This window comes from Aspergillus pseudonomiae, assembly GCF_009193645.1.
Source record: "Aspergillus pseudonomiae strain CBS 119388 unplaced genomic scaffold BDV37scaffold_25, whole genome shotgun sequence".
Lineage (NCBI taxonomy): Eukaryota > Fungi > Ascomycota > Eurotiomycetes > Eurotiales > Aspergillaceae > Aspergillus > Aspergillus pseudonomiae.
Window position 1 is genome coordinate 299,164 of NW_022476017.1, and position 15,204 is coordinate 314,367.

The 15,204-nt window shown below is 49.7% G+C and overlaps 4 protein-coding genes across 4 annotated transcripts; 3 read left to right on the forward strand and 1 right to left on the reverse strand.

Moving 5' to 3' along the window:
• Positions 1-374: 374 nt before the first annotated feature.
• On the forward strand, positions 375-2,452 carry BDV37DRAFT_282158 (flavin-containing monooxygenase; the record flags this gene model as incomplete). Its single annotated transcript, XM_032086976.1, has 7 exons — positions 375-658; positions 725-738; positions 804-1,053; positions 1,106-1,174; positions 1,228-1,485; positions 1,547-2,089; positions 2,143-2,452. 7 exons carry the CDS (start codon positions 375-377, stop codon positions 2,450-2,452), a joined length of 1,728 nt encoding a protein of 575 aa, XP_031942524.1.
• Positions 2,453-3,644: 1,192 nt separating this feature from the next.
• On the forward strand, positions 3,645-4,856 carry BDV37DRAFT_99523 (PaaI family thioesterase). Its single transcript, XM_032091541.1, has 3 exons — positions 3,645-3,689; positions 3,750-4,602; positions 4,667-4,856. The coding sequence occupies exons 2-3, from the start codon at positions 3,859-3,861 to the stop codon at positions 4,691-4,693; spliced, it is 771 nt and encodes a 256-aa protein (XP_031942525.1). The 5' UTR covers positions 3,645-3,689; positions 3,750-3,858; the 3' UTR covers positions 4,694-4,856.
• A 25-nt stretch (positions 4,857-4,881) lies between these two features.
• On the reverse strand, positions 4,882-10,701 carry BDV37DRAFT_99514 (HECT-type E3 ubiquitin transferase UFD4). The gene is made up of 5 exons (XM_032091540.1): positions 10,578-10,701; positions 9,690-10,515; positions 5,580-9,630; positions 5,375-5,524; positions 4,882-5,310 (listed from the first exon to the last, which is right to left on the reverse strand). Exons 2-5 carry the CDS (start codon positions 10,338-10,340, stop codon positions 5,114-5,116), a joined length of 5,049 nt encoding a protein of 1,682 aa, XP_031942526.1. The 5' UTR covers positions 10,341-10,515; positions 10,578-10,701; the 3' UTR covers positions 4,882-5,113.
• A 2,666-nt stretch (positions 10,702-13,367) lies between these two features.
• BDV37DRAFT_99537 (nicotinamide/nicotinic acid mononucleotide adenylyltransferase) lies at positions 13,368-15,087 on the forward strand. Its single transcript, XM_032091542.1, has 3 exons — positions 13,368-14,215; positions 14,333-14,606; positions 14,665-15,087. The coding sequence occupies exons 1-3, from the start codon at positions 13,914-13,916 to the stop codon at positions 14,944-14,946; spliced, it is 858 nt and encodes a 285-aa protein (XP_031942527.1). The 5' UTR covers positions 13,368-13,913; the 3' UTR covers positions 14,947-15,087.
• The last annotated feature ends 117 nt before the right edge of the window (positions 15,088-15,204 follow it).

The following is a 15,204-nucleotide window of genomic DNA, read 5'->3' on the forward strand; positions in this document are numbered from 1 at the left end:
TGCATCGTGCACGATGGAGTACGTAGTGATCTCCACATAGGCGGTGGGCCATCCAATGCCAGAACTACCCCGTGCGAGGCCGTACATTAGGGTTGGCATAGCGCCGCGCCGGCGCGAGGCACGCGCCACTTAGCCCCGAACGGGCTTCAGCGGAGTCGGGGGTTCGGTGGGGGTCAAGGTCCATGTTGTCGTAAATATATTGGGATTAATTGGGGTGAGACTTCGGTAGCGCACAGTAAGACGGAAATTCCTCCGGGGGGATAGTGCTTGCCACTAGCAGTGGCACCTATTCCCATGCCAATGGATTATATAGCACTTAGGAGCTCCGTGGAGCAGATCCTCCTGCCACACACTTCCCAACACACATTGCCACCATGAAACGCCCCGAGGACACATCAAACGGACACCCAGTCACGTCGGCCGGCCTTGTCGCCCAGGGCCAGACTCCTGCGAACTGGGTTCCAGTCAAGGAAGAAGTCGCTTTTACTCCCAGGAAGATCAAAATTATCTGTGCAGGAGCCGGCTTCGGCGGCTTGACCCTCGCCCACAAAATCAAACATGGACTCAAACTAGAGGATGTGGTGGATTTTGTGATCTATGAGAAGAATGCAGACGTGGGCGGAACCTGGTTTGAGAACCGATACCCAGGCGTTGCTTGGTAAGAATTAGTCTTTGAGAGTCGTCGAGTAGTAGTCACTCATCAGTATCAATTGGACTATTTTAGTGATGTCCCAGCCCGTGAGATCGCGCTTATCAGATTTCAGCACCAAGCAGTATGCTAACCTTGAGCGAATGACTACCAGATGCTTATACGTTCTTATTCGAACCAAACCCCAACTATTCGCATTTTTACGCTCCAGGCCCCGAGATCGAAGAGTATATACAGAGGACAGCGCGCAAATGGAATCTATATGACAATATTGAGCTCAATTCCAAGGTGATAGAGGCAGCATGGGACGAAGCAGCTGGCAAATGGAAGGTGAAGGTCGAGCAAAACGGTGTGATCAAGGAGGATGAAGCCGAAATATTTGTTAGCGCATCCGGTCCATTAAGGTAAAAGCAGTTGTTCTTCAGTTTTTCGGCGCTTGCTGACCACATGCGAAAGCAAATGGAAGTTGCCAAATATCCCAGGAATGAGTGAATTTAACGGTAAACTGGTTCACACTGCGGCCTGGTATTCCCTTCCTGACCTGCTTGAGACATGCAAAGTAAACTAATATCAACTAGGGACGAATCATACGAATGGAAGAACAAGCGCGTAGCAGTCATTGGAAACGGCTCCTCGGGTGTCCAGTGTGTCGCAGCGATGCACTCACAGGTGGCCAAGATGGTTAACTATGTCCGCAACCCAACATGGATTGCGTCCAACTTCAGCGGCCAGTTGACAAGGGATGGGAGAAATTTTGCATACACTGAAGAGGAAAAGAAGAGATTCAGAGACGACCCGGTGGCCTTCTTCAAGATGCGCAAAGAACTCGAAAACAGGTATGAAACAGTAATTGCTCGTAGACTTTGCTAGAGGCTATCACTAATGCTCCAACTTCAGTGTTAATGAGTTCGCCTATGGTATGCTGAAAGATCACACTTTCAATAAGCTGGCAACCCAGATCGCCACAGAGCAGATGCAAGAAAGACTGAAAAATAGCCATGACCCATCGATCGCTTCTAAAATGAAGCCAGATTTCAGCCCGGGTTGTCGCCGGTTAACGCCCTGTGATGGGTATCTGGAATCCTTTGAGAACCCGAACACACACATGTGCTGGGAAGCAATTGACTGTATCACAGAGAAGGGAATAAAGACGGCTGATGGAAAGGAAGAAGAGTTTGATCTGATCATCTGCGCTACTGGTTTTGACACATCCTTTGTTCCTCGATGGAAAATGTCAGGGAGGGACAACGCTACTCTGGACAAGCGGTGGGAGCACAACCCAGAGGCATTCTTCTCTGTGCAAGTGGATGGAATGCCCAATTACTTCATTATTGGTGGGCCAAACTTCACTGTTTCGAATGGATCACTTCTGGGTGGAATCTCTTTCGTATGCGACTACATCATGAGGTGGGCCCAGCACATGGCCACGCATGACATCAAGTAAGCTCACCCTTGACTGGTAAGGTTGGCGGAATTAACCAATAATTTCACAGGTCAATGGAAGTTAAGAAAGAGGCTGTCGATGACTACAATGTATGGGCGCAAGAATACTTTAAGCGGACGGCGTGGGCCGATAATTGCCGGAGCTGGTACAAGAACGGCAAGTCTTCGGGGCAGGTCACGGCGCCTTATGCGGGGACAACCAGTCATTTCAAGAAATCTCTTGACAGTATCGGCGCCGAGCATTTTAACTTTCAGTACAACTCTGCGAATCGCTTCCGTTGTCTTGGTAATGGTCAAGTGGCAGGTGAGGAGAATGGCATGGGAGACCTCTCATACTACTTCGTTGAAGGGCTTTGGTGATCACTTGTGCTGTGAGCCAGTTGTCTAGTGACTTGGATGACGATGACTGCTCATAAAACTGGCTGCAGTGCCCTTAGAACAGGCTTGCGAGCGAACAGTACTATATGTAAATAACGCTGAGGTAAACAACAAGATTAGTATAATTACCCTCCGAGTATTAGTTGTACTTACATCACATCCCTGACTAGAGTATAACCTTAATTTTAGACTACATGCTTATACATGGAACGAAGCACCAAAGCTTAGAGAGCTAAGCAATGTTCCAAAAAGAGCAACAGCCTACTTCTTCGTCACTAGTACAACGACAGTGCAAGTCCCACATTCAGTAACCGGATTTGCCAACAGTTGATCCAATGGACAAGCGCGCACATGAAGCGGGGCTCCCATTCCGTAGCTATCAAACGTTGCTATTTCCATTTACCGTATTGAGTAACAGACAAAGCACTGACGCAAAGCACCCAGATCGGCGAGACCGGAATCGGACGACACATTCATTAAAGTTGATACTTTTATACTTTAAATAACAGAATAGCTCTTCGGAAATATTTCCTAGTTCATAGAGGTTTGAACACTACTATCACACAATAGCTCTATAAACTTTATGTGTACTTAGTGTATAGTCCTGAGTACTCCGTCCATCGGACTCGGGGAGGACTCGGGAGGATTCCGAAGGGGCCCACTCTAGCCCGATCAAAGAAATTTCGGCATGCCGACTAACCTTATTCGGAGATGTCAAAGTTTTCGAAAGCAAGAACTGTCCTGGTACCATCAAGGCAAAGGCGAATGCTTAGGAACCTTGGGATGATAGTTAGAGCCATCACAAGTATTCCCATACTCTCATTGGCCACTGTCTATAGCAAATGTCATGTTTACTCGTCCGGATCTGCCGCTATTGAAGAAACAAGTTTGATATACCCTGTGAAGTAGATTATCTGAACCCAAAGAACCATGTATGAACCTTAAACCACGCACGACCCTGAAGATCTAGCTCTAGAGTTCGTACGATCCCAAGATAAGGCGATCATGCAGGATTGGCTTCGCGACAGTCGCAAGAATGACGGCACTTCCACGTGGGCCCTCTAGCGTAGACATACTCCACCACGGAGTTAGTATTCTTTTTCTCCGGTTTTTTTCTTCTTTTTTTTTATCTTTATCCGGGTTTTGTCGCGACGAGGAATCCTAATCTTCTCTATGAGATCAAAATTCACTTCAATAGCTTAACTATCCCCTATCATAGGTATGTCCAGGCGAACCTTAGCTAGCATAGATGAAAGTTGACACCACTAACGAAATTAAGTTTCTATAGATCTACGGCGTTTATAAAAAGCCCTAATATCATTGTGCATACGAACACTACCACCTCCCGATACTACCTCACTAAAAAAGCCACAACCCCCAAAGCAGCAATGACGATCTTGACCAGATCCCTCCATTACACCCACAGACTAAAGCTTCTTGCAACGACAACCCCCCAAACAACACCAGTGCGCACAGTGCGCATCGCCGCCTCAGCAACAGCCCAAGACCACCATGCCTCAACAAACGCCACGCCCGTCGAGGACATCCCCCCATTCCGCACCACAACACCACCACAAACCCAGGTCGAATCTCACATCTCACGTCTGCCCCTAGTGCAGTCCCTCCGCCGGGACCCAAAGTACAAGGAAACCCGCCCTCACCTGTCCATGAACCCTTCTCTGCGGCCCGCTCATTTCGTTGCGGGCTCTCTGGCCGGCCCGGAGAAGGTCACCGTTCCCCCGTATATGTGGACGGCGGCTGAGAAGCTGAAGGACAGCGGCCGGTGGGCGGCACGTGTGATATCAGTGTTCCATATCGGGAAGCAAATGTGCGGGCACCCGGGATTCGTGCATGGGGGCTTGTTGTCCGTTATGTTCGACGAGGCATTTGCGCGGTGCGTGTCGGCGTCGTTTCCGAGTGGACTAGGTATGACGGCGAACCTCAATGTGGACTTTCGGAAGCCAGCCGTCCCTGATCGGCTGTACGTGCTGCGGGCTGATACGGTTAATGTTGAGGGGAGGAAGGCTTGGGTGGAAGGGAGCTTACGCTCGCTGCCGCCTTCTGGGGAGGAGAGTGATCCCGTTACGGTGGCTGAAGCTAGGGCTTTGTTTGTTGAGCCCAAGTTTGCAGAGGTATGGTCTCCCCTTTCTCTTCGAGCCCCTAACTCAGTTGGTGACTGACTGTTTTTGGGTACAGTCTATGGTACCTCTGTATCGCGATTGATTGAGGCGTGGCTGCCGAGAGCGCCATATGATTTAAATACCCTTCGGCACAATATTTTGAATAAACTTATAATACCTCATATAGACTATGGACACAGGATGAAACGGAGTACTGATAGATTGGGCAACAATTTTGCGCTGAAATTCTCCATTTTCTATCTAGAATAAAATGATGAACCCCATGACTCCACCCCAAAGTCCGGAATCGATACCCTGCGACTAAGTAAATAATGGACTTTGAATGCAGAAAGCCGGCCGATGTAAACAGATTCGATTCACTCATGCCGTCATTATAACCTCCCTTAATCAATATGTAAGGGTATTTTGCTAGATACTGTACCAATGGACCAAATGTACCGTTTTTTGATTTGTTTTCCTTTTCTTTCTTGTGTGGCTTCCGCTAAAGAGCGACGGTGAGAAACTAAGACAGGTGGAATGCTCCCTGTCCTTCTTGGATAGCAACAGACAGTCGAGTTCGAAGGACATCTAAGCTGCTGTAGTCCGGCAACTTCAGATAATTTACACACGTCATAACGCTGGGGAGATAATCATCGGGTGTGTATGGCGGTTCGCTGGGGCGACAAACAACGGTAAAGATCGGAGTGAGACTCTTAAAGCCTGTAGATGTAATACTTGGTCAGAATCCGTCTCGGATTAAATGAAGCGGGGGCTTTCTTCCTACCTCCAATTGGGAGCTTGGGACTACCAGTGACAAATTGGAGGAAGTCCCGACGTTGCTGTGCATCCAACTCACTCATCGTTTGGAGCAAATTCCTGACACTGCGACTATCCATGTTGAAGCCATGATCGGCTTTGATGGAATCCATGAGTGCTAGGACCAGCATGTTAGTGATCCGTATTTATACAAGTAGACTAGGTGCACTTACTTTCAATGGACCAGTCCTCTTCTGCTCTTCCGAACAACATCACAAGTTCCGCAGGCGTGAAGGTCCGAAGAGCAGAATATGGGAAAACCTGCGAAAATCCTTCCCGGAAAGCTTCCACTTGACGCTGGACACCGCTACTCAAAGTCATATCCACGACCCGCTCAACGTACAAATCAACATTCTCGATGGTTACCGGAACATCAGAACCATCTTTGATCAACTCGATGGATGGGTAGCCGGGTAGGGTGAAGTCGAGGCTCAGATCTTCGACCCTAACACCGTCCACTTCAACATTTAGTAGGGCTTCCCTCTTCTGAGGCTCTGAAAGCCCCTTGTTCTCGACTGCTGCCTTCGCATTGGCGAAGCGCTTCAACAGAAGCAATGAATTTGCCAAGTCTTGATCGACTGCCTTTACCGTACCCAGCGATGGTGCCACGGAGAAAGAGCTATCAGCGATCCGGAAGAATGCGGGATTGAAGGAGACATCGATAATCCTGGAGTCGAGCATCGAGCGAGCAACAAATTTACCGAGGACCTTAAACAAATGCAACTGTTTCTTCCCGGGCTCCGAAGAAGCATACTGTTCGCTCATAGGGGCAGGGAACAGGCCTCGCTTGCCAAACGCGAACTCTTCGGCATCGTTGCAATCGTTTTCTCGCCAGATCTTGAGCTTCTTCTTTGAGAACTCTTTTGAAACGGTGGAGTAGAATTCCAGAGTCGGGCCTAACCCAGTGCCAACTTCTTCAAAATATTCCACCTCCAGAACGCTCGGCGAAGAGCCATAGAGTTCCATGACTTTCATAGCAGACTCTAGGATACGACTTCTTGAGATACGCACCTTTTGTCGCTGGAGACGGCCTAGGAACGGTCGATCATCGCGTCGATGATCGTTACGACCATCGTCGCCGTTTTGCGAATTGTGCCATCTCATCATCGCCCGCGAGTAGCCAAAAGCAGTCGACTGAAGGAACAAATGGCGTGTCTCAAATGGGAACAGGAAAGGGAAGAGACGAGCAAGATCTTCGCTCCAGCTGGGAAGGCAACTGCTCGCTACGATCAAGGGTTCCTCCAACTGTCGGTTAAGCTTGGCCGTCAATTTAGTATTAATAAACTGCGCAAGGGCTTCAGGTTTAAGTGCGACCAGCTCCTTGCTTTCAGTGAGTATATCATCCAGCGTAGCATTCATTTCGTGCAGAAGGCGAAGTAGCTGGAGTATCGACGCAGTTGTTGTCTCTTGGCTGAGTGAGGGTGGCATCTCGGTGCTAGCGTTCTTCGCAACGGACTCTGGTACACTAGTTGTGAGGGCAGTAGGCTCTGGTGGAGGGGGTCCCGGAACGCGCCTGAATTTAACGGTATGGACAGCAGACCACACGTGTCTTCCGCTGGGGTCTGAATCTTGCCGGTTGTGATGAACAGCACGGTATATTGTTGTGTCACCAGTAATCGGGTTGCCATCCACGCTAAACTCCAGATGCCAGTCCGAAGGGATAGAGGCCATTGCAGCGGCGTAGGAGGAGAAAGGACGGCCGGCCGTGGCAAGAGAGTTGTTTCCAGCGGGATTCTGAGCCACACTAGAGGCAGACGACGATGCCTTAGAAGCTGGGGTGGATTGAGACGGAGTGGCCACACGTGTTCCATCTTCCTTCCGAGCAGTTACCTTACCGGAGGAGGCTACCTCCATATTCACCGCTGTCGGGTCGGGAGCATTGTCTTCAGAGAGGTCATCGTCTAGATCATCCATAATAGCATTCAGTTCTCCGTCGTCGCCATCGTCATCTTCTTCTTCGTCCTCACTCAGGTGTCTCTCATCCGCGCACTCCAAAGGCTCATCGTCATGGGCAGGGTCTTCTGAAGTTTGCTGGTGTCGGCCAGAACGCCTGGATCTCGAACTACGTTCCTGACCTTCGATCGATGACTCCTGAGCATTTGGTTGCGAGTCTTCTGGAGGGGAGGATCTGTCGTTGTTCGTGCTCTGTCGTGGCAAAGATGGGATATCGCTCCCAGGGAACTCGCCATTGCCGGCTAGCTGATCCCGAAGTCGAGCGGCATTAGCAATCTGCGAGAATAAAGATTCTCTGCTGCGGGATGGTTTTGGCCGATCTGACAGACTAATTCGTGGATGTAGGAAGTCGTCTAAGGCTTTGAACGTGGCAATGGCGTGGATTGACACCATTATGCTTCGATACGTGCGAGGGATGTCAGAGTCTTCATCGGCCACCAACTTAAGCCTAAGCTGTTTTCCAAGCATATGTGCAGCATTACTCCGCGTGTTTTCCAAAGAATTGTGGCTGACAGTAAGCACTTCGAAATGCTCAGTCCGGCTGAGCAAGTCTTGCAACTTCTGGATCAGGACACTAAATGGAGTCGTAGCAGTGCTTTGGCTTTGGGCTTTCTCCGAGATAGTAGATCCCATGAATGCCTGTAGAAAAGCAGCACGAGCCTTGCGCATAGAGGAACTGTTAAAGTCACCAAACACATCCAGCAACACCTTGATGATACCCGAGTTCAGTAATTCTGAGCTAGTGATACTCTCGAGTGCGTCGCCGTCGAAGTAAGAGGCCAGTTTTTGGAAAAGCCCAAGGCCGTCCTCACGTGCGTCTGAACGATAACAGACTTCTAGATTTGAGGCGAGATTTTGTAATTCGGCCAAGACTTCTATAGCTTTCTCTCGCATATCTTTCCCATGGCCGGCTTCGTAGAGATCAACAAACGTCCGAGCATCGCGGACGACGAGGTCTTTCATGGCATTGTCTATCCTCGTGGAGAGCACTTGGCCGGATGCTGAAGAGCTATCCGATTCCGACATATCATCGTTCTCGTCCCGCTCATCCTCGTGCTCATCGTAGTCGTCATCATGAGTATCGTCGTCTCCCGGGCCATCGACATCTTCGGCTTCCCGACGCGAATCGCTCGAGGTGTCCATGGCAGCGGATGAATCAGAGGAAGGCTTGGACTGCTTCTCATCCGACAGAGGTCCTTCCGCCAGCTTGAAAATTTCCGAGACGACACCTTCACGATGGAATTGGCACTGGTAGACATGTTCCAAGCGCTGAAAGAGAAGTTCAGAGCACCGCAGTGCTGACGAGACCAACGACGGATGGTCTTTCTGAGATAAAATTGCCGCCAGAAACGAGGCGTATGGCACAGATCGTAAAGCTTCCTCTACCAGACCGGCGTCTAAATGGTGCAACATCTTAAGCTGAGCGATGAGAACCTTTTGTCTGACCTCTAGGTTGACGGTGCTTGAGTAGGCGTCGGTCAATGTTGGCAGTAGGATCATAGCAAAGCGCTTGAGCTCGCCTTTGCATTCTCGCAATAGAGAGCGTCTCTTTTCGGCTACCTCTTTCGCCTTCGGCGACTTCAAGCCAAGAGACGGATCGCTGTCGAGGGGGTTATTAAGCCATCCGTCGGTTTGTGGTACATGTCGGCCAGGAACGCCAGGGAGCATCTCGCAAATCACATTAAGCGTTTCAAGGACCTGCTCCCTAGGTCGGTGGATCAAGGCTTGCATCACCAGCACACTGTCCATCTTAACGGTGGTATCTTCCAGGTTTCCTGGCGGCGATACCCCAGTCAAGATTTGGTACAAAGTATCGACCACGTTCATCTTCAATAATTCTACAGACAGCCTGGGGCTGGCTTTGGATACTATCGCTAGAACGCGGAGGAACTGGGTGTGAATGTGCGGGCCAATTAGATTGGTGGTACCTGGCAACAGCAGACGGAGTATCGCCTTCAACATCGCGGGTTCGATAAGCTCCTCCAGTTTCTCCGGCTTATGCTTGAAACTCTCCACAATTCGGGAGACACACAAACAGCCTTGCTCCATCACCTTTGGGTCATTGCTGGACAGCACATTTAGGAGTGTGGGCATTACATCCCGCACCACAGGAAAGGAATCGTGTGGAAGGTTACGGCAGCAATTTGCTGCCGTGGTCACCGCCGTACGCTGTGTACTCGTCGGGAAGAAGTCGAGATATGTCAAACAAGCAGTCAAGCCCCCCTCCCGAACAATAGAGGCAGGAAAGTCTACAGATATTTTGGCCAAAGTCTGGGAATTTTTAGCATAGGTCTTAGAAGTCGAGTTAATAGGTCTAGCGGCGAACTTACGCTCAAGGCTTGTTCGGCCAGATCAATAAACTGTATGTCCAGCAACTTCTGACACAGAATCGGCACAGCACCGCCGTAGACAACATTGGCTACGGAGCCGCGAAGAGCCTCCATCAAGTTCGCCAAGCAGCGACATGCGAGGAGCATGATTTCAGGGTTTTCTTCGCCGAATTCATTCGGCTGCATCAACGAGACCAATTCCTTTACGTAGGGATCGGGGGAGAACTGGCCGGAAAGATTATCCTCATTAGATACGAGTAAGAGATCTGAAAGCTCCTGTAAAGCGATTAATTGGATGGATGGATCATCCTTCGCTCTGAGATTGCACAGGATTTCACGCAAGCGAGATGACATGCCCGTCATCATCCCAGACAGCGCACGTAGGGTGCTCTGAAGACCCAGGGGGCTGCGCGAGCCAAACAGGCTATTGTGAAAGAGATCTCCATCGTCATCATCAAGGCCCGAATGATTAGTTCCATCGTTGCTATCACTTGGTGGAGACGACTCTCGCTCCTCACTCCGTTCACGTCTTTCCAAGTCCTCATCCGCTTCTTTCATGGTGACATCTGGATTATTTCTCGATGAACGCTTTTTCTGTTGACGTCGAGGTGGAGGGGATTGGGCAGCTGAAAAGCGATCTGACGAAACCATGTGTTAACCGAGTCGCTTGGCCAGTGGGGAGGGGAATATGATTGCGGAAACGGCCTCGAGCATCGTCCGTGTAACCTTACCTTGTGACACCTTCCCATTTCTGCTCGATTTTCTTCTGGATGCCGGAGGTGACGGCTGGTTCCTCGAGGGTTCCTCCGTTGGATGTGAGGATGAACTAGAAACAACACGTCAATCAGCAACAACCTCGAGGATCGCTGCGAGGCACCTCAAACTCACCCGGATTGGGACATAACTGTACGATTGCGGGTACCACGGCGGGGAGGAGCAGAGGCGGCCGCCGGTTGGGGGGAAGCTGCACGCCGCTGTTTCTTGGCTCTCCGTGGGGGTGACGGAGGATTCGGCTGTCCGGGGGCTTCCACAGACCGATCGCTTCGTGGGTGGGCTTTACGCTTCCGACTTGGGGCCGAACCAGCGGCGGGAATCGCAGGAGAGGGACCTGAGGTGGCGGGCGGAGGGGGTTCTGCAGCTAGTCTCGCGGCTGAGCGAGTAATCCTGGAGGACATGAGAAGCTGAGCACTCCCGAGTCACGGCGGAGATAGGAGGTTAAGTGAGGGGTAGGTATGGGAACGACAGGACAAGATAGGTGGAGAATAGAGGTTGGAGTAATGTAAAGAGAAGCAGTCTTTCCACACAATGACCGATGGACTCGGTGTATCAGGGGAAGATAGCAGTCAGGGTCGGGATGCAGAGCTCGACCTCGGGCTTTCTAGCAGACCCCAAAGTCATACACTGTGCGGGGCCACGACGACGGAAGAGGCAGGATATGAAGCGTCACAAGGCGAAACAAACTGCGCAGAGAAAGGGAAGTAGATCTGGTATGTACCTGGCGGCAGTGGCGGGGGCTCCAGTGGATGAATCCTCAAGAGGGTCCTGGCGGTGAAGGTTGGGCCTTGTTCTGGCCATAAGTTGATGTTAACCAGAGCTGGACGAAGAGGGCTCGCTCGTCTGTCGACCGTTTAACCCGCCATCCGTTACTCAGAAGGTAGCTGACCGAGCGTGGGCAGGAAGGTGACACTGCGTATTTTCAGGTTGTCCGTTTTGGGGGGGGGAGGATATGGAAAGATAAGTCAGGGGACAACAGCTGGAAACGAGAACCAAAAAGGAATAAAGATATATAAAGTAAAGGAGGGCAAGTATCCGAATGAATTAGTGATGAGTAACAGACAAAAACTGGGATAAAAGCAGTGGTCGTGAACGTCGTAGTGGCGATGAAGAAGGAAAGTGGAATGAAGAAGAGGAATGAATCAATTGGGGGGTTGAGGGTTGACGTGGTAGTGGTAAGCAGTGGTGACGCGGGCCTCAGGAAGCAACTCCGGAGAGCGTCAGGCGTCTAGAGTGCAGCCCCATCGGCCACCAATAAGTACTACTAGTACTTCCTACTAGTAGATATCACATTCAGAAGTATCACACAACTAGTACTTCTTTCTTACTTTCTTTTCTTCCTTTTTAATTCGAATTTTTGTTTTTCCCCCTATTTATCTCTTTTGAAATCCTTATTCTCAACATAATGAGATCCAATTTTGCAACCTTTCGGGCCCAACCGTACCACTTCTTTAGTCATGAATGTATAGTTATCATATTTTGTAATTATTATCAATGGGTGACATCGACACTACTCGATCAAACCTAAGACGGACCTCCATCCAACACCAACATGCCTCACCTGCATCCAACCAGTGCCAACACTCACCCCTGTTCCTAAGGGAATCTATTTTACTCAGATAGAAGACTGTACCCATGCTGTTCCGTCAGATTGTGGAACTCCAAATATTGTCAATATTTCGGCTAGACGTTATGCCCGGAAATGGTAAGGTCCGAACGGACTGGGTCATATTAACATGTACACTTCCTCGGCCCTATGGCTCTACGTTGTGGAAGATATTGTTTCCTTTGGGTCTCGCTATAAGCATCAACTAGAGTAAATAACAAATGTGTCGGTATCCGTTGTCGAGATATTCCACTGCAACCCCTCCCGCTGCGCAACTAGCCACTACCCTGTCCAAACAAGGTTGATTTGGAATAACAAAGTTACCGGCATGTAGCTGGGGGCTGAATCAGGTCATTTTATTAGCAAGTCTTAACGAACTAAATATTGGCAATTTCTCATCAGGATTGGTTCATCCATACAAGCGCCAGAAGGTCATGTTTAATGGCTAAACTTTTCGGTATCCTTGCCGAGCTGTCACTTCGGGCTAATCCGGTTTCTCGAAAATCAAACACAAGTTGCCGTCAGTTCAGGTGGGACCGAGACGCTTGAAACAACGTTCTGAAAGATTTTGCAAAGTGCCACTATGCGGAGGATATGTCGCTCTTATCATTCGCAGGGTGATTACGCTATACCACGAGAGTGCATGTATGGGGATAGATGAGCGGGTTTTCCAAAACTCGAGAACTATGATATAATCATTGATCATACCGAGTAGTAAACAAACAATTTTTCTCAAATTTGCGAAGCCCTCGTGCACATCTTGTGTCAGCTGAAGCACGCAAGGAATGTACTTGGTAGCAGTTACGGGAAGTATCCACCAAATTCTATGCCTACAATGGTCACAGCATTCTATTCAGTGAAGCTGCAAGGGAAAGATGCAGTGTTCTCATCAGCTTATATTTTCACATGGCTTTTTCATTGATAGGTAGAGGAGCGAACTGGCGACAGGGCAATACTCGGCTCGGTTAGAAGACCCTTGATGGATCGACAGTGGTTAGGTGAACCTATACTCGGAAAATGTATATATTCTCGACATAGTTGGAATGAGTTATTTTGCAAACAGCAAGTATGACAACCATAGTACTGAGTACTTATGCCCCCCAATCGAGGGAATATCAGGGGATACATCAGATTACATCCAATGATTAGGGTTTGCTATGAACAAAGCTGAGTTGGCATATTGTGGATAAACCTGCACCCACTACAGTTGATTCACGTGCTCAACAAACTGAAGGAGATGCCCCATTTGTGGGCCAGAGAAATTCTGGAAACAGTTGTGAAATTCGAGCAGTGAAAGGGAATAAATAATCTAGACCGGCCCCCGGTGAGAGAATTGGAAGTCCCCAGGTATTATTATTATTAATTCCAGAGATCCAGATACTTCTCTGTGACGATGTGCGTACAGTTGCCTAACCCTGCCTGGGCTGCTGTAGTGGTAAATACATACCAGTAAGTTCCCAGGTGGTACTCAGTCTACTTCCGATCAATACCAACCAGTACCGAACAGAGTTGGAGAAATGAGGTGATCAGTCGCCGAGGTACTGCTTTTCCCCTCTAGTCGATTGTTCCTCAACTCTTTTGCTTTCCCCCGCCGGATACATACCAATACGGTAACGAATTCCTTTCCCCGCGCGGGTCTGACTAAACCGCCGGCAAATGATTTTCTGAAAGGCTTTTGGTTCAGTCGCCTTCCATCATCCATTCAAAAGTCCCTTCTTCTTCTCTCCCATCGCTTTCGAATCTTTGGTACTCCTTATCCACCTCTTCCTATATCGCACTACGTACAAACACCCATTTGAGCCCCCGGTTTTATCGCTCTGAGATCTCTACCCCAACCCGCAGCCATGACTGACATCACCGCTGGGGAGGATGTCCACCAGCCCCCCGCCCATATCCCTCCGGCACCGATGGAGGACTATCAGTTCCCCGAACTCCGCCTGAAGCGCAAGATGGATGACCCGGAGAAGACCCCTTTGCTACTGGTTGCTTGTGGTTCTTTCTCGCCCATTACTTACTTGCATCTGCGTATGTTCGAAATGGCAGCCGATTACGTCAAATTCAGCACGAACTTTGAACTCATCGGCGGATATCTCTCTCCGGTGTCGGATGCCTATCGCAAGGCCGGTTTGGCCGCTGCAGAGCATCGGTAAGAACATTGTTTCCACAATCAGTTTCCCAAGCGTATCCCGCTCTATTTCCTGTTTCGCCGATTTATGTATACCCTAAAATAAATATCAAGCTGACCGGAACCTGTCGGATTCAGAATCGCTATGTGCCAACTTGCAGTGGACCAAACCTCCGACTGGCTAATGGTTGATACATGGGAGCCAATGCAGAAGGCATACCAACCAACTGCCGTCGTGCTCGATCATTTCGACCACGAGATCAACACTGTCCGAGAGGGAATTGAAGCCGCAGACGGCACACGGAAGCCCGTACGTATCGCTCTTCTGGCAGGAGCTGATCTGATCCATACCATGTCGACCCCGGGAGTGTGGAGTGAAAAGGATTTGGACCACATTCTTGGCAAATATGGTGTACGTACAATCTGCATACGTTGGATGAGCCATGGGCGCCGCTAACATTGCTCTCTAGTCTTTTATTGTTGAACGCAGCGGAACGGACATCGATGAAGCGCTTGCTGCACTGCAGCCCTGGAAGGACAATATCCATGTGATTCAACAGCTGATTCAGAACGACGTCAGCAGCACCAAGATTCGTCTTTTCCTCAGACGTGAGATGAGCGTCCGTTACTTAATCCCGGTGCCGGTCATCCGCTATATCGAACAGCACCGCCTGTACGGAGACGATAGCACGACAACCAACTCCACATCCGACAAAGGCAAGGGGAAACAGGAGTCTAGCAAGTCAGGTTGATACCCTCAGACCTTGCAATCGTGTTAGCCCCTTTAGCCACGCATAAGAGTACGGATCAGCCCCTTTCTGCTATCACGCGGCAGAGAGGGCCCAGCTGCTGAGAGCTTTGCGCGCTATGAGAAAATCCCTTGTTACTTATCTTTGGGGTTACAATGGCAGCCACAAGCGACCCGTTCTCCTGCCGACCACATTCATTGTGCAGAGGTGCTACTGTCCACCTCATCTCTTCTCCCTTGCACCGCAGTCCTTGGATACTTG